The sequence below is a fragment of the Aspergillus wentii genome (assembly GCF_001890725.1).
Source record: "Aspergillus wentii DTO 134E9 unplaced genomic scaffold ASPWEscaffold_10, whole genome shotgun sequence".
In the NCBI taxonomy this organism is placed as follows: domain Eukaryota; kingdom Fungi; phylum Ascomycota; class Eurotiomycetes; order Eurotiales; family Aspergillaceae; genus Aspergillus; species Aspergillus wentii.
Window position 1 is genome coordinate 222,221 of NW_024467841.1, and position 22,067 is coordinate 244,287.

The window sequence follows — 22,067 nt, forward strand, 5'->3', positions numbered from 1 at the left end:
AGACCTTTACTGATTTAACAGTAAGGCACCCCTTAAGTGTGGAAATGGTTTCCTGAAGCTGTTTAATCATACCTAAGAGTTCCTCATTACTCTTGGCTGGTGGTTATAAAGCTGTGGAGCTCACATTACTTACTGGAGTGTTTCCAGCCATGATATTTTAAGTCAATCACTTAAGATGGACTGGTGTCAATGTTAGGTATCATTCATACACTTATATAGACAGGTAATTAATGTGTCACACCCTAGGATCTTGCAATGGTACCTAATCTATAAACTGAGAGTCAAGCCAGGGAAATACTAACCTGTGATCCTAACCCAAAGACATTGACAGTAACTGGGGTGCTCTTGTGAGCTGTGGTGCTTGAGAACGCGGTAAGGTAGGTAAAGAGAGAAGCAAGGCCAAGAAGTATGTATACTTCTTAATTAAGCTGGAGATATATGAACAAGTGGGTAGAACAATTAGAAAGGTGATGGAATAGTAACTATAGAATGATGACTTGTATTGATCATAAAGAACTATCTAAGTACATGGGATGAGTGTCCTTATATATCTTTCTCCAATATCCATGGTCCTTCAGATGGTCCTCCGCAGGGTATGCCAGTGGTATACCATCCTGTATACCAGGGTGTATACCATTCATGATGGTATACCAGATGGTATGTTTGCCAAGACATGGTACCTGTATACCATATCACGTGAGTATGGCAGTGTTTGCCAGATGGTGGCCGTAAAGAGCGTGATAATAGCAAATCGTAATTCTCCGCAATAAGAATATCCTTTCCTCTTGACCGCCTGATTCTGCCTGATATGGTCACCGATAAAGGTGCCGTAACACGGCCATGTAGTGTACAGTAGGGAACACCATATTCTCGCGCGATTTTTGTGATATTTGGTTTTTTTTTTAAGATGAGCGGCTTCATATGCCTCATTGACACGTTCATCGCGATTTTCAGATGATTTAGGCATTTTGGGCGGTTTGTATAGCTTCAAAAATATTGAATATTCATTTTTTTCCTCTACGCTGAAAATTCCTTTACGCCGCCGACCACCCACTAGCGGAGGCGGTGGGTGGTCGGGCCGCCACTAATATTTATATGATGTGCCAGCTTGGATCGGGTAAGGGGATCTGTAGTCATGTGATCCTTCACCCTGCGAATATAATGCACCCATTTATATAACCAATAAGATCATAATCTGTTTTTAATTGACCATAGGTCATCTACGCAATGTTCATCGAATGTCGTTGAAGACTATAAATGCGCCATTATGACCATGAAAGATGACTAGGATTGTCCTTTCGGTCTGGCGGTATTTTTGGCGGAGCAGATAACGGAGTTAATTCCACAGCTCCTCATTCTGCAGCTTGTATTTCCAATAGAGATATCAAGTCTGCCATAAAAGAATATATGGCAACCATTCCAAGCGCAGAAGCTCTAATCAGACTCATCGTTCACATCATCATTCATATGAGCAATATACTCCTGAAGATCATCCAAATAGCGCTTGTACTCTTCATACCAAGCCTGAACATCCCACCCCCCAGAAAACCCCTCCCTGCGTCTCCTCTTCAGCGACTCAACCGTCTTGTCCCTATATTCGCAAAACTTGGCGTCGACCTTGTCAACGTGCGGCTTGACCAGCGCTTCAGTCTCCTCGTCAATATCCGACCGGCGCTCGTATTCATACCACGACATGCGGAAATTCTGCAGACACTGACGGTTGAGGCTGCTTTCCAATGTCTCGATCTCCTTGTCCAGTCTTACATTCCAGTTAATCGCCTTGCCTTGGTTGTCATGGTCGAACTGGCTGATGCTGTCTTTGACTTCGTCAGTGTAGTGGGAGAACCGATCAGCTGATCTGTTGGCTATCGCCTGTACGTGTTCTCTTTCTTCCCACATCTGCGGGTGTTAGTAGAGTGGTATGCGTCAGAATAGGGGACCTACCTTGACTGTTGGACGTAAATATTTCAGTGTGTGAAGAAAGAACGGAGGAATGATGGGTTAAAGGTTGTTGATACCCCGCTTCAGCCGCACTGGGTCTGGATGGCCAATGGGAGGAGTTGCTGAAAAAGGTTTCAGCTCTTGCTCTTGGCATGCATAGTACCAAGGTGATGTAATTTCAGTTCATGGAGATAATTTTACACCCATCTTTATAGTAATACATTTCTATTATTTCTGGGTACATTGACAGTTCTGCTATTTATGATTACTCTATATAGTATTATATCTAATTGACTATATCCCCAACGTAACAGTCTGGTTATAGACACATTAGAAAAGGTATTATACTTAATCGAATTACTAATCTGGTTCATATTAATACAATTCTATCTTAACTAAACAGAGGGTGTTTTAGATGGTAGAGAGAGATTAAGCATGGGAGGTGGGGTGCCAGTGGGCGTAAGGGTAGGTGTTAGAGTGGGTATAAAAGGCATATCTAATAGATTAGGAGTAGCAAGGGTAGTAAAAGTAAGGGTGGCCTAGGAAAATAGTTAAAAGAGTTACATGTTAAGAATAGATGGATAGAGAGATGGTGTATTCTGGGTAAAGATGAGTATTACTTATAGTCCATGTATAATAGAGACTGACAGCCATTCTATATAAAGTACATCTGCACTATCTAACCACCTGTCCAACTACGTACATCCCATCGCAAAATATACTATAAACGGGAGCTATTATTAGTATTATTTTAGCTATAGGTAGAATCCTAGGGAATAACTTAAATAAGTACTAATAATTATAGCCAGTAGGATAATAACTAATAATACTAGGTAGGTATAAAATAATAATAGTACTGGATAGTGGGTGGTAAAGTGCTGGCTCGCCCTCTAAAGTTATAGGTGGAAAGGCAGCCATTTCTGGTATTAAAAGCCATCATTTTCAGCTTTAATTTCACAGGTCCTCAAATTCTAGATGTAATGGATTGAATTGACTTGTGTCACTATGAGCATTATGCTACACCATCAGTGGAATGTCATGTATAAATATCTTAATTTATGATAAACATTACAACAAAGATAAACATAAGTACATGTGGCCTTTAGACTGATGCAGATAAACATGTGCTCATCTTCTATCCCTTAGTGGCCGAAGAAATTTAGGTATTTAGTGTTTCCTCTAACCAATACTTCAGAAGTTCAGCTTCAAGATAGTTTTGATATAAATATAAAAAATTCACAAGATCTAAATAGTTTATCCGCCATGACGCAAGGCCGCGTGGTCTCCACGAACATACGAATACGATTCATCATCTCCGATATCTCCTTTGGTGGAGAATATCCAGACGACTCGTGGCTTCACGTCCAGATCCACCGATCCACCCTTGGCAAGACTCTCGTCAATCACAATCATCTGTCTTCTCTAACCGACCTTACCCCCACCATTTGTATACAAGATGGAGATACAACTCCATATTGCCAAGATAGACACTCCGAAACAGCTTCGGAGGCCTCAACGCCAAGACGATATGGAACTCACTTGTCGGATGGTGTTCTCCGTCATCTCCTGTTCTCCTATTCTGGAGGTGGGGATATGTAAACACCACGTTTCCAGTGAGGATGGTTGTTTGAACTGACAACTTATTCGCTACGCCATGACCAAATGTTCTCCTGCGCTTTTCGCCAGCGCTCTCGCCATGGCTCTCACAGATATTCTTATACCATGATGACGAGCATCGCAATCGCCATAATCTGTCTTCTTTACCTCCTCTACACCTTCGCAATCCCCCAGCTCACTCGTTTCCGATTCCGCTCCGACCTCAGCCCGTACGACCTGGGCATACACGGCTTTGGACCATCACGAAGCTACGTCTCGTTCGAGTATGAGTCGCCTGAAGTCGAGATATTCGAATGGGGTAGTGGCTGCGATGATCGATTCACGTTTTTGGCCCCCCGTGGGGATTCAATCGCCCATCCTGGTCCGATGATTCTCGATGCGAAGGGTGATTTAGTCTGGATGAAATGGAATTGGGGTACGACGCAGAACTTTCAAGTGCAGAGGTACCGGGGGGAGGATTATCTCACGTATTGGGAGGGATCTACTGTTGAAGGGCGCAGTGAGGGGTTGTGGTATATGGTATGTCGACTTATCATAATAGAGTCAGCATAACTGATGGTGATAGCTCGACTCATCGTATACACAACGATATGAGATCTCCCCGATCGGGTATTCTGGAGGCGATTTGCACGAATTCCACATCACCAAGGACGACACGGCCCTAGTGACGATTTACGATCCAGTCTTGACGGATTTATCCTCGGTCGGTGGATCGGAAAGAGGCTGGATTCACGATGGTGTATTCCAAGACATTGACATCGAGACGGGCGAGTTGCTCTTTGAATGGCGTGCTTCAGACCATTTCGCCATCAATGCCACCTATGAACCACTAGGTGGAGATGGCAAGGAACGCAGTACGGGTTTTGACTTTTTCCACATTAACAGTGCTGATAAAGATGAGGAGGGGAATTATCTCATCTCTTCTCGTCATCTGCATGCTGTCATTCTCATTGATAGAGAAACAGGCAATGTCACATGGGTATTAGGCGGCAAGTTAAACGAATTTACCGATCTATCAGACGGCCAGGCAACGAATTTCGCCTGGCAACACGATGCCCGATTGCATGAAAACGGCAGTCTGACACTATTCGACAATTCCGTACATTCACGCAAAGACCCTGAAATATCCAGTCGGGGAGTTTCCATCCAGCTTGATATCTCTGCTCGTACGGCAGCGTTGAACACAGCATACTATCACCCCCAAGACATGCGGGCCGTGTCACAGGGCAATGTGCAGATTCTCGATACTGGAAATGCCTTTGTCGGTTGGGGACACAGTGCTGCATATTCTGAATTCACACCAGATGGACAACCTGTCTGTGATGTGCATTATGGCGCATCAGCCTACTACTCCTTTGGTCGGGTACAATCATACCGCATCTCCAAAGGCACCTGGGTTGGTAGACCGCACACCCTCCCCGATGCAGTTGTCGTCGACGACCACATCTATGCGAGCTGGAATGGCGCGACGGAAATCGTAGCCTGGCAGTTGGAAGTATGGGATTTGCAGGATATCGACGGCATGACATTCAACGTCATCGACACGGTTCCAAAAGGGGGCTTCGAAACAGCTATTGAAATCCCCGAGGACATGGGTAGTCCTTATTTCCGGGTTACAGCGCTCGATACGCATGGGGAGGCATTGGGGATTAGTGAAGTGCTCCAACGGGGGCAGAGATTCAATCTCGCAGACGTTCTGGTATCGCATTACTGGATGTTGACTGCTGGGTTTGTCGCTAGTGGTGCTGGTGTGGCTTTAGGAGTCTGTCGGTGGTTCCGACATCGTCGAGCAAAATACCATCTAGTGGCCTTGGATGAAGATGGACGGGTATGATCTCAGTGTATCAGTGTACATACTTGTAAATAGTAAAGGAGAACTGTATATATTGAATCTTTATTGGAAAGTCAGATGACCACTTATCAGCGGAATGAAACCCATTTATGTATTCATCGTGTCATCGTGCGGGGAAGCAGCGATAGAGAGAATCCAGAAGATAACTTCCGTCAACTCCTACACTTCTTGAACCCAACAAAAGAAACAGAATGTCGGGCATAAACATACCCTCAGCCAATGTAATATGGTGGGATAATAGTAATGTCTACATTCTCTGCCCTTATTGCGAAGAAACCCATCGACATGGATTCAACCCCAGCGATTATCAGGATGGCCTTCGTGTGCCACATTGTAACTCGGGTAATTCATACAGGCTTGAATTTCCCATCGATCGGAAATCTGGAACAGTCGCTTATGAAATCGATAAACCAAACGCTCGTTTTATCAATATTGGCATGGCCCAGTATCTAGAGGAAGAGTCTGAGGATACCCTATCAAAGACGTTTTCCTCGAAGGCAACCATCTCAGAAAGTCCTCCAAAGGCATCCGAAATAGAAATATCTTTCGACGTTTCTAAGGAGAAGGTTGTCTACGATTTGGGCCATGGAAAGTCTTTCACGAAGAAGCGAATAACAGAAGCAATATCTGATTGCGTCACTGGCGAGATCTACAAAGTGAAAAGTTACCTCGATGAATCCACCGACGCATCGACTTTTCTTCATGGGAGAGACTCAAATGGTGATACATGTCTCATCATGGCTTCGATGGAGAGAAGCCCACTCATGGTGTCTCTACTTCTTTGTCGTGGGTCTGATGTGAATGCGATAAATAAGAATGGACGAACTGCACTCATGGAAGCGGCTCTCTGGGGTAGACTCGACAACGTGGAGCTGCTCCTACCCCGAGGCGCTGATCAGTCCCTACGCGACAATGAAAACAGAGATGCATCAGATCTTGCTCAGCCAACGAGAAGGAATGCAAAAGAACGATACAGGAGGGCTGGTGGTATTATTGGGGATACACATAGTGAACTTGCTTACAAGGAGGATACTTTCAAGAGAGACCATGACCGGCGAAATATTTTGCGAATACTCGGAGATAAATCGAGAACCACGGCAAGTCATCAGTCTGCATCAAAAGCACCAAACCCCAGTGGTTATTCTTTCACAAGAGCCAGCCAAGCCATGACTTTGCATGCCCCCATGGCAGAGTATCCGATATCTCGAGAATCCAAAACACTTGCAGTGTTGGTCAGGGGCAGTCGATTCCCAAACATAGCAGCCATGAGCGGATGGGCTCACCAGGAATCTTCGATACTACTGAGTGGCAAAGACTGGACGGACAAGGTGATGCAATTGGCAAATATAGTTGGCCATCAACTGGCCCCCGACGCTGGAAGGGATAAAACGTTGCCGGGGCAATATCAAGCATCTCACGCTGAAAAACAACTGATTGCCTACTTTGTGGATCGACATGTCTTTCTGCGGCAATATAGAGATCTTGTAAGGTGTTTAGAGCGACAAAGCATGGATCTGGAGGATCGTATGCTCTCATTATATTTCTCTCCCCCAGTTCGGCGACTATTTGATCTCCAGAGGAAAAAGGAAAACCTCAACTACGAGTTGCTTGACAAGGATGACCATATTCCTGGAAAGGAATATGACAAAACGGCTGTCAACAAACTAAAGGAGGCTATCAGAAGTGTTGATCAACAACTGATCGACCTCGAAGCACACCCTGAAGTGAAGAGATTCGGAAAGCTAGGACATCGGATGCAAGCTCTTGAGAGAAAAAAAGATTTATTCCAACGACTCAATGCCATTTCAGCCTCAAATGTTATGCCACCGGCTACTTTGAAGGATCCGGCGATATTGATCGGCTCTAGTACCTTTGAGATCTGCGATGATTGCAATTTGTTCAAGGAAAAGGTGAACAGTTTTCTTGGCCTGTCAATCGAATGGCGTGAGTGTACAGAAAGGAACCTTCGAACTATTTACTAGTTTATTGTGAGACTAAATATATAATGTCAGCCAGAATACCAATTAGCCAAAAAAAGTACAAAGACACATTTTGCAATGTGTGGATACTATCTACAAGGTCCATTCCAGTATAAGCTGACGCATATGCCATATATTATACATTTACGAAGTTAACGACGACAAGGCACTTATGGTATTAAGATAGTAGAATTCCATATACACTGTAAAACATGTCACTGTGGACGATGTTTTGACACGTTAGACCTCTAGATATCCACTCTCGAGAATCTCGCGCACAGTCAAGCGGGCATTAGGATCCGGGTTTAAGACTCCGACCAAAAGCTGGAGATCTTCGCCTGCGACGCCTTTCTCTGCCATGTCATTTGCCCACATGTACGCTTCTTCTGGCTGCGGTGGAGGCAACAGTTTGGCGCATTGCTCGTCCTCCGCATAGAATGGGACAGAGGCGAGATCAAAATCAATTGCCAGTTTATCGCGAACAGCTTTTGTCATTTCTTCCAGTGTTCCCGTGCAGATTGAGTCATATATTCCCGGAGATTTGAAATCAACCTTAGTCTGGAGTAACTGGGCCAACTAGGATAAAGTTAGCATTCAATATATATTCCTCGAAAGTAATCACTGACAATTACCCCCAGGACCAGACATCTGTGCTCTGAGTCCAGGGTTTTCCAAAATGAACTTCAGGGCTCCGATATGTGAGAGAGGTGATTTCTCTCGTGGATGGCTTGCTAACTATAAAGAGTCAGAGATGGTATACATATGAAGACTCACTTACTGGCACCGCAATCTGCAAGCCTGACAATGAGATCGACATTTTTATGCGGCTTGGAATGATCAAATCCTTCCAGTACAACATTCTCCATTTTTAGATCTAGAAGCATATCATTATTAGCTTAGATATCTCCAGAATAATCGACTCTTACCAGTATGAACCCGTCCTTTCATATGCACAGTAAAGACACCCAACAGAACGCCTTCATAATCCACTTGATTTCCTTTTCTGTAAACGACCTCGCATTTCGAGCTTCCCAGAGCGAATCTGTAAATGCCTCAAGGACTATCATTGATCCAACATGCTCTGAGTTGGGAATATAATCAACGATCTTCCGAATCATCGCTTCCTTTTCGAAAACTCTTTGCATTTCCAACTCGTGGTTGAAGGCGGAGAGGGCGTTTTCATTATTGCCCGAAGGTTGTTTGATGACATATTGAATATCAGGATTTGAATAATCTACAGCAAGCCATATATGAGGGGGTTTGCTGTGGATTTGCGATCCCAGAGGACGGATAAGTCGGTATGCGGTTCCTCGCTCACCGTGGCAGATGAATCCAGGAATTGCCTTGTTGGACACTAGTCTGCAGGGAGATTTGAAGGGTAATCTAGATGCGCATATCAAACGAGGATGTGGGGTTGAAAATAGAGGTCTAAGCGGAAATTGAGTGAAGTATCGATACGAGGGTCGCATGTTGACGTGTGGTTGAAGGACAACGTTGAAGTCAACATTTTGGAGGTGAAGTTCATGTGACTGATAAGTACGGCGGGCGATATGAAGGGATCTGTCATTTTATATTTACTTCTAACAAGGGATTCATTATAATATCAGTTTAATTGAAGACAGTATACACATGCCACTATCAAATGAATGCTGACTGAGCCCCACTCTATGAGGGGTAATTGACAAGTGCTTATCCCGCCTTAACAATCCCATTTAAGACCAATAATGCGCTGTTAATTAATATCACTTCATTTCAGTATCTCTTCCTTATCTCAAATGCAATAACGCATAATAAACCCACCTAACATGGCTGGCAAAAACTTCACCGTCGCCATCATCGGCGGCGGCATTGGAGGCCTCACTCTCGCCGCTGGCCTTCTCCAACGCAATGTCTCGGTGCAAATCTACGAAGCAGCATCGGAATTCAAAGAAGTCGGATTGGGACTTACCATTGGTCCTGCTGCACACCGCGCAATGCCGCTCATCGATCCCCAAATCAGACGTATATACGATTCTCTTATCACGACACACGCAGACAGTCCCGGATATGAACGATTCCGACAGACCTGGTTTGAAGTTGTATGGGCGACAGGAGAGAATGCGGGAGACGTGTTGATGGATTTGAAAGCGCTACCGTCGGGGCAGACGACGGTGCGACGGGCGGACTTTCTTGATGCGCTGGTGACGCTGATTCCGCGCGAGATTGCGCATTTCGGGAAGAGATTGACTAAATTGGTAGAGGGTGAGAACGGGGTGGACTTGAGCTTTGAAGATGGGACATCGGCGAAGGCAGATGTCGTGGTTGGATGTGATGGGATTAAGTCCAAGGTGAAGGAATTCATGATTCCGGATGAGTATCAACAGGTTCTGCCGCGGTATAGCGGCATGTATGGATATCGAGCTGTACTGGACATGGAGACGATGGTCAAAGCGGTTGGGGATCATCGCGCACGAGTGTCGACCATGTATGTTGGGAAAGGGGCGTACGGTATTTCGTACCCCATTATGCGTGCGAAGAAAGTCAATGTGGGTTTGTATATCCTCAAAGATGAGTGGGAAGATGAGGCCTGGGTTCGTCCAGCTTGCAGGGATGACATGAAGCGCGATTTTGGCGATAAGGGAGAATATATCAACAGTTTGATGGAGGTATGTTTCTTGCTCATGCAAATTGACGATGGAGTTGACGTGTCCAGCACATGCCAGATCCCTCGCAATGGGCCATTTTCGAACATCCTCACATCTCAACGTACGCCCGATCGCGTATCGCCATTTTGGGCGACGCCGCACACGCATCCACGCCTCACCAGGGCGCTGGAGCTGGCCAAGCCATTGAAGATGCACAAGTGCTGGCAGAACTACTGGGCGATCCCAGAGTGACAGAAGCAGAGCATGCCATGGCAGCGTTTGAGGCGTATGATGCTGTTCGCCGACCACGGAGTCAGAAGGTCGTGACTACCAGCAAGGAAAATGCGTATCTGCTGTGTTTGTGTTTGGATGGGGTTGGTGACGATGAGGACAAGTTACGCCAGACATTTTCCGAGAGACTGCGGTGGCTGTGGGATATTGACATTGAGGATCAAGCAGAGAGAGCGCGCGGAATTCTGATAGAGAAAATCAAATAAAGTGCATGACGTTTTGGTGTTGTGGATTCCCTATCCCCAAGGCACCAAGGCAGCGATCCCCAGGCACCCACTCTCGGTTAGCCGCGGCGTTTCTTCCCCGCATGAAGAAGGGCGATTTCCTCTCCTTCGCGAGTGAATCGCTATAAATCAAGGCAGTTTGCAATTCTTCTCTGTCTATCCTCCTCTTCAGCCTCTAATTCTATTCCTTGCTTCTCATCTTCCCCTCAAAATGCCTCCTCTCCGCGCCATCTCCAAATTGATACGACATCCGCCCTGTCGGCTCTACTCGGCGGCATCCTCAACACGTCTCAACGCCCCTATCGACTACAGGTCGACGCCTCTACTCCACCATACGTCGTCATCGTTATCGAGTTCATTGGATATCCCGGATACCGCTACTTCCACATCCCTCAACCTCTACCAGGCCATCAACTCCGCCCTGCGAACCGCCCTTTCTACATCGAACCAGGTGATGCTCTTTGGCGAAGATGTAGCATTCGGCGGTGTCTTTCGATGCTCGATGAACCTACAAACTGAGTTCGGATCGGAGCGTGTGTTCAATACCCCCTTGACAGAGCAAGGGATAGTCGGATTTGCCATCGGTGCTGCGGCAGAGGGCATGAAGCCCGTCGCGGAAATCCAGTTTGCCGATTACGTCTTTCCCGCATTTGACCAGATTGTCAACGAAGCTGCCAAGTTTAGGTACAGAGAGGGCGCAACGGGCGTGCATGCAGGTGGTATGGTGGTCAGGATGCCGTGTGGTGCTGTCGGACACGGGGCTCTGTATGTCTCTTCCCCTCCCCCTTGGTACGTGACCAGTTATTGACTCGGTGGCTTGACGCAGGTATCACTCTCAATCCCCAGAAGCTCTCTTCGCCCATGTACCCGGCGTACAGGTGGTGATGCCCCGCTCCCCCTCGCAGGCAAAGGGTCTCTTGCTGTCTGCGATTTTCGAACACAATAATCCGGTGATTTTTATGGAACCGAAGATCCTGTACCGAGCTGCAGTCGAACACGTCCCCAACGAATACTATACTATTCCCCTCAACCAGGCAGAGGTGATTAAACCTGGTAATGATGTGACAATTGTATCATATGGACAACCACTGTACCTGTGCTCGGCAGCGATCGCAGCGATCGAGAAGGAAATGAAGGGCGTCAATGTAGAATTGATCGACCTACGTACGATATACCCCTGGGACCGTCAGACAGTACTCGATAGCGTACGGAAAACAGGGCGAGCAATCGTCGTGCATGAGAGTATGATCAATTATGGTGTAGGTGCAGAAGTGGCTGCCACTATCCAGGATGGTGCATTCTTGAACCTGGAGGCACCAGTGAAACGCGTTGCAGGATGGAGTACGCATACGGGTCTGACGTATGAGAAATTCATTCTCCCCGATGTTACCAGTAAGTTTGTCTCGATTCCGATTTCTCAATTTGACCGTCTGACCGGTGATTAGGGATATACGATGCCATTAAACAGACGCTTGAGTATTAAACGATGCATTCTAGACCTCGCATACGTGTTACCTATTATACTTGATTGCATTTGCGAAAAAGAAATATTACAGCATTAAAGATAAAGTAACTATCTGGCTGGCAGTTTCATCCATTACTTGGGGTGTTCAGATAAATATAATGACAGTGATTACTCCTGCATGCTTGAAGTTCCACTACTTTAGTGCATAACTCCATTAAGTTCTGTCAGTTAGGAATGCTTCGGGCCATGTTCCTCTTTTCAGGTAAATTGATGTATGTGTCATCTAGGAATGCGGCACTGCTTCCTGCTGTGACACCCGGGTAAGCTAGTGATACTGCAGCAAGTGGTGACCAGGAATACAACCATGTCAACAGAATAAGGTAAGATTATTCACGTGTAGATAGTTTCTGGCCATTCATCAAAATGCTCAGTTCGAAAGATCTAGCCTTTGGTTACGCTAGAACAGACCATCACGGTCTCCACAGGACTACTGCCTTGTCGAACAGCCCACATTCCAAATACCCAATTTACCCCACTTCATTTCCACCATCATCGTCGAGGTTCTATACCGGCAGGTCAGTTGACCTTTACGAGTCTCTGGCCCTGCTTTTCAGGCTGCAGGGCGTTGACAGTGAGTCACGATGTCGATGATGATGGAAGCATGTGAAGTATGTGTTGTGCTTCGGTTTTCACCGGCTGTCTTCTTCAGGCATGATTGAGTTTGTGTGGTATCTCGGAATTCTCGGCCTAGCCATTCAGATTGGTTCAAGCAAGAGTGGATAAAGGTGTCTGGAAACACAGCCATTGTATTTCCGAGGAGCACCGATGTCCAAACACAAATCGCCTTGTGGATCCGGAAATGGCCAGATGGTCAGATGGCCGAATAAGCATTACAACCAAGGTTCGAGTCCACACCCCATTACCTGGTAATCGCATTGAAAGATATCCACAATACGGACTACTACGTCGAAATGCTCCGTGTGATACTATGTACAGTAGTGAGCAGTGGTGTCTGTTCAATTGCTGGATCTCGATCTCGGGAGATGATTGGCGGTGGTACTTTTGATCTCGATCACCAGAGCGCAAATGATGGGCTAATCCCCTTGCTTATCGGGCGGGTTCCCAAAGTAATTGCATAAACGAGAACGAGCAACGCCACAGTAGTATGTGCATTGGGCAGCAAGTGTGGTGGTGATGATGAAGAAGTCCGATCAAGCAAACATTCCCTGGCAGATCACGCTGTGATGTATCCAAGCGGGCTAGGCCAGAAGCGGAAGGACCCTCTGCGCAATGCGATTTCAAATTAAACAAAAAGAGCACTATGCCCGATTAATATGATTATTGAAGCTATTGATAACGCCTCATCCCTATTCTGGCGTAATCCCGCTAATTTGAATCCCGAAATCATCGCCATGTCCTCATCAGCAAGGTCGATCATCATCCCTGGCCAGCCAATCAGCGCTCCGCGCTTAGAACATCCGTCCGGAAAGTTTCTCCGGTCACCCGGCGCTGTGGATTCCTCAGGCACTGATCGTTTGCCTCCCAAAGCCTCTCGAAAGCGTCGACGCTGTCTGTCGCGATCGAGCCAGGCTGCAGAAACCCGTGATTGCCATGGAAGCAAAAGGCTCGCTCGAGGTCCATTCTCCTGGCTCGTCTTTGTTCCTCCCCTAGGGTCGCCATTCCGTGGACTCAACACCATGGGAGACCATCTCAGGAAATTAACCCCCGCGCCACCGGGGCTCCCCGCGGACGTCGTCGACAATCGTCGGACAAATGCCAAAATCGCCTGTGGCCAATGCCGCAAAAGAAAGTCCAGGGTAGGTGGATAAAAAAAAGCCCCTGTTTCACCCTTTCTATCCTGAGTCGCTGGGTAGGATTTTTTTTTTTTTTCGTCGCTGACTCCTGTCCAGTGTCTGGGGGGTGTACCCTGTGAGCCGTGCGTTGTGGCCAAGACTGAATGTATCATTGATAATGACAGTGATGGGCGACGTAAAACCGGCCTGAAACGAAAGATTGAGGCATTGGAAGAGGATCGCGATCTTCTGATGCGGCTGTTGCAGACGTTGCGCGATGAAAACCGCAGCGAGGCCAACGAGGTGTTCAACCTCATCCGCAGCGATGCTCCAATGGACCACATCCGACTGCGCCTGGCCGAGAACTTTGACAAGGGCAACAGCCGGCGAAAAGTCATGGATGTGAGGCGATTGGCTGACATTCCGCTGTTCAGAGTCCCGGCTCAGCCCTGGACGACTGTCACGGACGATGATGATCTAGTCTCGCACCTCATCTCGCTCTGGTTCACCTGGAATTACCCGGTTACGAACTTTATGAACCGGGATCTTTTTATCAGGGATATGAAGTCGGGCCGCTTAGACAGCGAATATTGCTCTTCATTTCTGGTTAATATCATTCTTGCAGAGGCTTGTGTGAGTATTGACAATTCTCCTGTCTGCTTCACTACTAACAGACGGCCAAGTTTTATTCCGACTACGATGAGATTTTTGCGACCCCGGGCGATCAGGCCAGCCGGGGGATGCATTTCTACGAAGAGGCAAAGCGTTTGCTGGACAAGGAGGAAGGAAAGGTCACGCTGACAACCTTCCAGGGGCTTGGTGCTATGTATATCTGGTAGGTCGTCTAAACTACTCCCTTGTGACTCCCTGGCTGACTCTGCAGTACCTGTATGATCGGCAAGGACCGCCTTGGATGGATGTACCTCAACCAATCCGCCCAAGCTGCTCGAGAGATGACTTCGTTGAGATCTAGACTGGTTGGGAATGACCAAGGGACGCCAGAGATGATTCACACTCTGGCTTCTTCAGTCATGGGCATGTTCAGCATCACAACGTAAGATTAGCAGCCACCCCCTTGTTACTGAATCTAATTGGCAACAGAGCGAGTTCCATGGCCCTGCAAAAGCCGGCGCCCCATAAAAAGCCACAGTTTGGACCACTACCCGAAGACCATGATGAAAAGGACGTGTGGGAGCCATATCCTCTCCAGATGGAGCCTGTACCGGCACATACAAACTGCATCATCAATGCGGTAACGAACCTACAGGTCATTCTCTGGGACGTGGACAATTACTTTTTCGACGATGACGAGAAACTACCTCACTCTGAAATCGAACCGAAGGTTGACGAGTTTTATGCCCGATTGGAGGAGTGGACCACCACAGTACCTGAATGTATAGCGCTGGGAAAAAACACGACGACACCCGGTGTTGTCGATCTCCAGTAAGTACACTTGGCTCTACAATTTCCTGCTATTCTATACTGACCGTCCAGTCTGCGATACTATGTTGGTATCCTGACCATTTTCGGGTTCCTGAAGAATTCCGCCCCCACTCCAGGATCCGCTGGATCCGAATCTCCGACGCGACAACTGCGAATATCGTCAGCACTCAAGGTGCGCGAGCTGATCAATATTTTCTGCTCGCAATGGCGGATGGAGTATTTCGCCCAGAATTTCATGCAATGGGCGGCTGTCGCGGCTTTCACATTACTTGACGACTTGAGCGATCGCGAAAGCAGCGACGCTTTTATTGATCTGTGCATCGTCATCCGCTCGATCGGGCGACGATGGCTGCTTTCACGAGGAATCCTTCGGCTCATCCAACTGACCGCGACGCACCACAATATTGAGCTGCCACGCGAAAGCCATAGTCTGTTCCGGGATTTCCAAAACGATCTGTGGAGGACGCAGGATCGAAAGCAATTCAGTAGTTCATACCCCAACTTTGCGATGACGGTGCTGGAAAACGACGGGCATTCGGTCAAGGACGCAGAGCTGGACCAGTTCTTGGAGAAATGGGACAATCTGACGCTGGATGGGCCGGCAAATGCTGAAGAGTAAGGCTGTGGGTTTCTATATATACATACGCCATGGCAATAGTTTCGTGCAACGTGTTGGCCCATTTCCTGCATCGGGGATAGCCCGTGGCTCTTCGCCCCATCCTTCTCCTTGTCCCCGCAGCCGATCGTTGTTGTCTTTTTCTTCTTTCTTTTCTTTTCTTTTATTTTCATTCTGTTGCTTCTTCATCTGCTCATGCTCTCGCCATTATGAGTTTTCTCATCCGCGCCAGGAATGTTATTTTATCGGTGCTGGCCTTATCCCTTGCGACCGGTCAGTTTTGAGTTTTGCTACTCCGGAAGATCTCCGCTAATTCCCTACAAGGCCTGCTTTTCTTCTACACCCACTATGAACGCCACCAACATTGCGCCCATTGCGTCAGTTACGCCATGTACGTCGAGAGCATGATGTTCGAGAAACCCGAAAACCGAGAAAACACCCAGTTCTTCCACTATGCGCTCGACACGGCCTGTCGCGGTTCCCTCCTGACCGGCGGCCACTGTACAAGCTTTCGACGAAAGTTTCTAGACGACCCCGAGCGATATAAAAACGATATTCGGGCTCCATATCCCGCGTGTCGGGCGATCGAGGCCTGCTCATGATATGATAGAATGTCTTGATTATGATTTGATTTGATTAGAAGAATCGTTAAATCGTGCATTTTGAACCTAATCCTTATAATTTTTTTTTTCCACCGTCGTCAACTCGGTATCTATCCTCGAGGACGCATTTTATTAACTCCTTTTAAATTCTTTCCATTTTGTTCATTATTCCAACGGGGGTAATTCGGAAGACGGTATCGATATCGTATCGTGCAAGGGAACGAGAATAATCATCAAACGTTTTCGGGCGTCGGAATCATCGGACTTATTACTAGAGTTTGTCAGTTGGATGCTCCTGATCAAACGGCGATAAACAGGGCGTATAGGGTAAGTCACATACTTAAGGGTAGTGAATTATAACCATAACTAACATGCACCAGTCACGCAGTTCATCTCACAGAGACAAGAAGCAAGCGACGATCACGAAGAAGACCCATTACTATCACTCTTCTTCCCCCCCTTGAGCGACTTCCAAAAACTGCGCCGTTTCTCGCCACTCTTCCCATCATTGCTGCTCGAGTTTGATTCCGACGAGTCGGCCGAGCCTCGCTTGGCTGCTTTCGCTTCCTCGTCTTCCCCGGCTTCCAGCTGCTCCATCATCGCCAGCCGCTCTCGGGCTTCTTGCTTTTGGCGCTCCCAGTGTCGTCGCGTTGCAGCTTCCAGACCAGTTCCGCCTCGGGGCATTCCGTTCCAGTCGACGATTGGCACGGCCATGGTGTAGGATATGATATGTGATATGATGATATATAGAGAAAGATGTTTAAGCAAACGAGACAATGATGATCAGCATGTAAATAGAGCAAAATGCAAACGAAAAGGACGAGCTGGGAATACACGGCCCGCTCGCCAATTGAACGAGTACTTGTACTTTGCAGCGTATGTCAACTCGACTGTCTATTGTGCGAAATCGGCTGCTTGCGGGACACATGGGTGACGTATGCCCGCCAATAGATCGGCCGCGGCTGCCGGTCCACGCCACTTTTGGACTGGGCAGGATTGCCTATTGCGGTAATGATCCGGTGATGTGGCACTTATCTGATCCGAGCTGCAAAGTTAGACGGGGTTTTTCTCGTTCGTGTGTGGTTCCTTTTTCAACATGGGGAAATGTTCGCGTGTCTTGGGAAAGTCTAGATTGTCCGTGTCTTTTTATCTTGGTTAAAATGGGAAAAATTCTTCCGTGCCAGCAAGGTTCTCATTGAAGAAGAGAAATAAAAATAAAAAATACCATAATATTCACAGGAAATCATAACCTCTTCCATGACTCTTTTTTTTTTTCGGACATTCCAATAAACATACACGAGTTTAACCCATCCAGGCTAAATCATCCGAAGGACCGAACAAAAGTGCAACCTCTCCTTTGCTTAGGAGCTACCAGAGCCCACCTTTCCAGCCAGGAAAGAGGCGGCATCACCCGCATTGGCACCATATGTCAAGTGAGCCGGAGTGATAATAAGCGTACCGTCGCAGACGAGGTCGCCGACAGCGCAGAACACCTTGACCTGGTCCTTGGGGTAGTTGGGGATTTTCCCTCCATCCTGCAGGTTCCGGGTGAATCCGAAGAGCACGACACCCTTGACCATGTCCTGGACGCTGGAGTCGAGCGACTTGACGGTGTTGTCGATGACAGCACTGCCTTGACTGGGTGGTTGTTAGTAGCTGACTTGTAAGACATGACAGGGCAGAGACTGACCTGTATCCACCAGCCACAATCTTAGTGTTGGGGCACTTTTGAGCGGCATCAGTGAACATCTTGGTGGCTTCCTTGATGGAGGCTGGGTCGGTGTTCTGCGACAGGAAGTTCTGAGCCAGTCCGGCTGTGTATGCTCCTCCAACACCCTGGCAGGCGACCTTTCCACCCAGCTTCGTCTTCAGGCTGGTGCAGACCTCAGGTCCGACGACGGTTCCCTATTCCAGTCAGATTCAGATATTATACGAGATATCATCACATGTCCGAACACACCATGTTTCCAATCTCGGTCGATCCACGAGCAAAGATGAAGGTTGTGTCCTGGCAGTTACCGCTTTCGACATCGTTCGAGTCCATAAGCTGACGAGCCTCGATGGTCGAGTTGCGGACGACAAAGTCAGAGGCGGCGGTGTCCGGCACCGGGCTGCCCAGAGCCAGAGGGGCGAGGGCGAGGAGGACGAGGGATCGGAACATCATCTTGCTGGTAGGCGTGGATGTGAATCGGATGGATGGGATGGGATGGGAGGAGGAAGAGGAGGGAATCAAGCTGGCCGCGGGCTCTGCTGGAATGGATGAGGGATGGCGGCCAGAAACATCCGTTCCACGGACCTGTCTTTATACTCGGGGGAGATTTCAATCTTCACATCTCAGATGCCCATGCAGATATATTTGTCCGATTGGGACGACACGGCACGGCGTGTGAGACGGTCGGAGGTCACAAAATTGAGAGCAAAAGGCCCAGTGAAACTCAACTCGACATTACCAGCATCCATCGCAGCAGACGGGGGGCGTGTATAGCGCAGACGCTAGGTTTCAGGGCCGAGATAGCACGCTTCCATTGCCAGTCGACCCAAGGGTCCAGGATATCGCCGTCTGGATCAGGAACCCGAACCAGAACAGGCAGTCAGATGGGAGGGACCAGACAAGCCATAGGTGAGCCAGAACATGGAAGCTTAATTGATTAGCGACAATATACATACAACAGACACGATGTTACACAATATATTCAATTCTCCGAGGATGTTTTCTTTTCCCCCTCTTTTTCTTCCTCTTCGTTCGTGTTTCTCTCGATATTCGGCCGCCCTTCCCGTTGCGGCATAGCGGGGTAGCATCAGCCTTGGTAGGCCTCAATATTGAGACAACCCAAAATGCGGCCAACAATCAATCCGCCAACGGTTCCTGCCCATTTGGCCAGGAACGGGTGTTGGTGTCTGTTTCCTGCGGGGTTGGCCCTGCTTAGTGCTGTTATTGCCCGGGGGGGAACTCTCTCGGATCCCCCGTGATGATGTCGTCGGAATTTCCGTATACCCCGATATTGAGAAGATCAGGACTCGAGCATCTCCGATTGAACCTCATTTTCATGATCAGAAAGATGGTAGATAGATAGTCGAGAGTCAAATGGGAATGTCTGTCAACCACGTGGACTCCATGCGCGTCCGCCCTGGACTTCGCACATCGCACACTGAGACATCAGGACATGAGCCTGATCAATCATGGATGCCTACAGACGATCAACAAAAACAATCCCAGATCGAAGGCAGCAAGAAAGTGCCTCATCTACATTGCAGTCCCACCGCGCATTAATTTAGACCCGTCCGGTGAGGCCTCAAAAACTCGTTTGGCCGGTATGGATGTCTGACCCACCATCCAGGAGAGTTGTTCCTCAATATCCAGAAATACCAGGCACTGTGTTACTGCCAAGGTCTCCTCTCTCGCGTGTATACCCGAGACATGATCGATCGGCATATGGCATGGTATCACTGCAGGGTTCATAGGTTAAACCCCGGGTAAAATATCACATGTGGCGTTCTTCACTGCTTCGGTGGGGTTGAAATCAAATCGCTCAATCATATCCCCTAGCTTCTTGCCGTTTCCCATTGCCAATTCTCAAAAATGACTCAGGACAGAGAAATGAATTTATACGTCGAGTGTCACGACATGCTGTATTAATAGTAGGAATGGGTGTATTGGGCCAAAACCAAAGGAATTGATCATGAATACTACATCTGACTCATGGTTTCCTGACAGGCCGTGGGAATATTGCTGACAATTACGCTACAAAAGGAGCATCCATGCCATTATCATATTCATATTCATCATTCAGTTTATATGGACGTAAGCAATCATGATACCTCGGACCAAATCTCAATTCCATCCACGTCCACCGCTGCCTCCCAGTCTCCCCTCGATTCTGTCGCAGCGTACGCAGGGCTATTCTGTCCAGACACGCGATGAGAAACAGTCACGTGTGAGCAGTCCCGGTTGAATTTCACAGCCACTCCATTCCCACTCTCTCCAAGGATGAGGCTATCCCCCTCCTTCAAACACCTCGGACGATCGATATCCCTCGCACGAAAGACATCATATGTCGGACCCAGCTGGAACAGAAAGGAGGGATGGGGCTCACCGGGTACTGAGTATGGAAGACAGTATCCGAAGATCACATTTTCTCCCGTCGTGACTCGTTTACCAGAGACAAGGAGGACGAGCGGGGTAGGCGAGGCGGTGATTTGGTCTTTGAGGGCTGATGCGGTGATGGGTGAAGAGGCATTGTAGGATTTAGGAGGGAAGCAGAGTGCTTCCTCGGCATCCCAGCCGCAGAAGGCGATTTGCGAGAGAATGGGTAGTGTGCCGATGGATCCTGGCTTGGGAAGTGGACCTCTATCGTTTGGGGGAGTGTAAAACAAGCGTGATAGGAGACGGGTGAGACCGTCGAATAAACCAGGCTGGAGATGTCAGCTTTTGAAGGAGACGACAAGGGAGAAGATGCATACCATGTCTTTAGAAGCCCGGTCAAACACATCCCAAGTAATGCCTATATTGGGATTCTGAAGAAACGGAGCAAGAATAAGATCAACGACATGATCCAACTCTGGCATCTCCTCGATTGGAGTAACGGAGCGGCCAAAACAGCCCAACACGAGCAGCTGGACAAACAGTCGAAACTGATCTTGGGGAATGGTGAGATGATGCAAGTACGAGTCCTTGCCATGGAATTGCTGGGCCAAAGGACGGAACTCGTCTCGGCCCAGCGGTGCATATCCCAGCTCAGTGTCTTGCACTTCGAAAAGAATATCCAGATAATCGTGGAACATCTCATCGCCATCCTCGTCATTGTTGGTCTTGACTTCACCGGCAAGCCATTCCTCCTGGTGGGGATAGAATTCAAACGCCCTTCGTTCCGACTCTTTCCTGGCCGTTTCAACGTCAAAAGGCAGCTTCTTGCCGTCGCGTGTCGTGGCCAGACTCTGGAAAATGATTCTCCGGCAATCTGCAGGTGATTTGGCTCGAGTAAATGAGCCCCCACCGGTAGCCTTGAAGGACTTTTCCATGTCAGCCCAGCTCAGTGCCCGAACAAGGCCATCAAAGGTCAAGGATGAGACGGGTTTCTGGTCAAAAGGGAATTGCGACAGGTAGAGAAGACTGCGATAGAGAATGGGTCCTGCATCTTCCAAGGAGGAAGGAAGAAGAACTTTCTTTTGCAAGTGGGCCTCGAAACGCAAGTCATGGAGCATGCCGTCTTGGGAAAGCAAGTCGAAAGTCCGACGGAGCTGATGCTTTTCGGCATCGGTAAAGTCATTTTCAGCGAATCTTTCGGCAAAGAATTTCAGAACGCCATCGGGGGTCATGATGTCCTCCTGGACCCATTTTTGGATTTTGGGATCCATCGTCGAATAAAGAGAGATGGGGATAGAAGAGTAAAGGAAAGAGAGACAGTCAGTGGTTTATATTTGCGCCCCGCTTGGCGGCAACGGGGGCTGACATCCCCTGGCCCCCACAACATCGCCTCGATAACAATAGCCATAAGGCTGACCCTACGCCGGAGGAACTGTCGCCCCAGCGCTAAATAAAATATTACTAGAGAATGGCCCCAGCAGGATGAAACATTATACTGTAGGCTGACAAAGGTCTCTGCTGACTGTGTGTATGATC

General features: G+C 48.0%; 11 protein-coding genes across 11 annotated transcripts; 6 read left to right on the plus strand and 5 right to left on the minus strand.

The window, feature by feature from the left end:
• Nucleotides 1–1,153: 1,153 nt before the first annotated feature.
• Nucleotides 1,154–2,022, minus strand: ASPWEDRAFT_46485 (uncharacterized protein; the record flags this gene model as incomplete). Its single annotated transcript, XM_040836771.1, has 2 exons — nucleotides 1,945–2,022; nucleotides 1,154–1,899 (listed from the first exon to the last, which is right to left on the minus strand). A coding segment is annotated over exon 2 (461 nt), but the record flags the coding sequence as incomplete, so codon positions are not given.
• Nucleotides 2,023–3,663: 1,641 nt separating this feature from the next.
• Nucleotides 3,664–5,392, plus strand: ASPWEDRAFT_121845 (arylsulfotransferase family protein; the record flags this gene model as incomplete). Its single annotated transcript, XM_040829115.1, has 2 exons — nucleotides 3,664–4,077; nucleotides 4,124–5,392. 2 exons carry the CDS (start codon nucleotides 3,664–3,666, stop codon nucleotides 5,390–5,392), a joined length of 1,683 nt encoding a protein of 560 aa, XP_040683421.1.
• Nucleotides 5,393–5,561: 169 nt separating this feature from the next.
• On the plus strand, nucleotides 5,562–7,457 carry ASPWEDRAFT_46487 (ankyrin repeat domain-containing protein). The gene has a single exon (XM_040836772.1). It carries the CDS (start codon nucleotides 5,602–5,604, stop codon nucleotides 7,390–7,392), a length of 1,791 nt encoding a protein of 596 aa, XP_040683422.1. The 5' UTR covers nucleotides 5,562–5,601; the 3' UTR covers nucleotides 7,393–7,457.
• Nucleotides 7,458–7,629: 172 nt separating this feature from the next.
• Nucleotides 7,630–8,858, minus strand: ASPWEDRAFT_177486 (uncharacterized protein; the record flags this gene model as incomplete). Its single annotated transcript, XM_040831658.1, has 4 exons — nucleotides 7,630–7,965; nucleotides 8,036–8,124; nucleotides 8,168–8,263; nucleotides 8,360–8,858. 4 exons carry the CDS (start codon nucleotides 8,856–8,858, stop codon nucleotides 7,630–7,632), a joined length of 1,020 nt encoding a protein of 339 aa, XP_040683423.1.
• Nucleotides 8,859–8,977: 119 nt separating this feature from the next.
• On the plus strand, nucleotides 8,978–10,510 carry ASPWEDRAFT_188187 (putative salicylate hydroxylase; the record flags this gene model as incomplete). Its single annotated transcript, XM_040832208.1, has 2 exons — nucleotides 8,978–10,034; nucleotides 10,082–10,510. Exons 1-2 carry the CDS (start codon nucleotides 9,195–9,197, stop codon nucleotides 10,508–10,510), a joined length of 1,269 nt encoding a protein of 422 aa, XP_040683424.1. The 5' UTR covers nucleotides 8,978–9,194.
• Nucleotides 10,511–10,663: 153 nt separating this feature from the next.
• Nucleotides 10,664–12,442, plus strand: ASPWEDRAFT_46491 (uncharacterized protein). Its single transcript, XM_040836773.1, has 3 exons — nucleotides 10,664–11,293; nucleotides 11,355–11,920; nucleotides 11,974–12,442. Exons 1-3 carry the CDS (start codon nucleotides 10,740–10,742, stop codon nucleotides 12,009–12,011), a joined length of 1,158 nt encoding a protein of 385 aa, XP_040683425.1. The 5' UTR covers nucleotides 10,664–10,739; the 3' UTR covers nucleotides 12,012–12,442.
• A 963-nt stretch (nucleotides 12,443–13,405) lies between these two features.
• ASPWEDRAFT_177489 (Zn(II)2Cys6 transcription factor) lies at nucleotides 13,406–15,848 on the plus strand (the record flags this gene model as incomplete). The annotated part of the gene is made up of 6 exons (XM_040831659.1): nucleotides 13,406–13,810; nucleotides 13,904–14,419; nucleotides 14,470–14,621; nucleotides 14,670–14,840; nucleotides 14,888–15,229; nucleotides 15,281–15,848. The coding sequence occupies 6 exons, from the start codon at nucleotides 13,406–13,408 to the stop codon at nucleotides 15,846–15,848; spliced, it is 2,154 nt and encodes a 717-aa protein (XP_040683426.1).
• A 206-nt stretch (nucleotides 15,849–16,054) lies between these two features.
• Nucleotides 16,055–16,447, plus strand: ASPWEDRAFT_177490 (uncharacterized protein; the record flags this gene model as incomplete). Its single annotated transcript, XM_040831660.1, has 2 exons — nucleotides 16,055–16,118; nucleotides 16,170–16,447. 2 exons carry the CDS (start codon nucleotides 16,055–16,057, stop codon nucleotides 16,445–16,447), a joined length of 342 nt encoding a protein of 113 aa, XP_040683427.1.
• Nucleotides 16,448–16,630: 183 nt separating this feature from the next.
• On the minus strand, nucleotides 16,631–17,408 carry ASPWEDRAFT_46496 (uncharacterized protein). Its single transcript, XM_040836774.1, has 2 exons — nucleotides 16,788–17,408; nucleotides 16,631–16,718 (listed from the first exon to the last, which is right to left on the minus strand). The coding sequence occupies exon 1, from the start codon at nucleotides 17,159–17,161 to the stop codon at nucleotides 16,868–16,870; it is 294 nt and encodes a 97-aa protein (XP_040683428.1). The 5' UTR covers nucleotides 17,162–17,408; the 3' UTR covers nucleotides 16,631–16,718; nucleotides 16,788–16,867.
• Nucleotides 17,409–17,808: 400 nt separating this feature from the next.
• ASPWEDRAFT_121786 (uncharacterized protein) lies at nucleotides 17,809–18,491 on the minus strand (the record flags this gene model as incomplete). Its single annotated transcript, XM_040829108.1, has 3 exons — nucleotides 17,809–18,085; nucleotides 18,138–18,352; nucleotides 18,408–18,491. 3 exons carry the CDS (start codon nucleotides 18,489–18,491, stop codon nucleotides 17,809–17,811), a joined length of 576 nt encoding a protein of 191 aa, XP_040683429.1.
• A 1,695-nt stretch (nucleotides 18,492–20,186) lies between these two features.
• ASPWEDRAFT_63277 (uncharacterized protein) lies at nucleotides 20,187–21,960 on the minus strand. The gene is made up of 2 exons (XM_040838692.1): nucleotides 20,909–21,960; nucleotides 20,187–20,860 (listed from the first exon to the last, which is right to left on the minus strand). The coding sequence occupies exons 1-2, from the start codon at nucleotides 21,800–21,802 to the stop codon at nucleotides 20,258–20,260; spliced, it is 1,497 nt and encodes a 498-aa protein (XP_040683430.1). The 5' UTR covers nucleotides 21,803–21,960; the 3' UTR covers nucleotides 20,187–20,257.
• Nucleotides 21,961–22,067: the final 107 nt, after the last annotated feature.

Coding starts and splice junctions, on each gene's coding strand:
- ASPWEDRAFT_46487 (XM_040836772.1), top strand. CDS start 5,602: ATGTCGGGCATAAACATACCCTCAGCCAATGTAATATGGTGGGATAAT.
- ASPWEDRAFT_46491 (XM_040836773.1), top strand. CDS start 10,740: ATGCCTCCTCTCCGCGCCATCTCCAAATTGATACGACATCCGCCCTGT. Junction 11,294..11,354: donor GCTGTCGGACACGGGGCTCT/GTATGTCTCTTC, acceptor GGCTTGACGCAG/GTATCACTCTCAATCCCCAG. Junction 11,921..11,973: donor CATTCTCCCCGATGTTACCA/GTAAGTTTGTCT, acceptor ACCGGTGATTAG/GGATATACGATGCCATTAAA.
- ASPWEDRAFT_46496 (XM_040836774.1), bottom strand. CDS start 17,161: ATGGCCGTGCCAATCGTCGACTGGAACGGAATGCCCCGAGGCGGAACT.
- ASPWEDRAFT_63277 (XM_040838692.1), bottom strand. CDS start 21,802: ATGGATCCCAAAATCCAAAAATGGGTCCAGGAGGACATCATGACCCCC. Junction 20,861..20,908: donor ACCGGGCTTCTAAAGACATG/GTATGCATCTTC, acceptor TGACATCTCCAG/CCTGGTTTATTCGACGGTCT.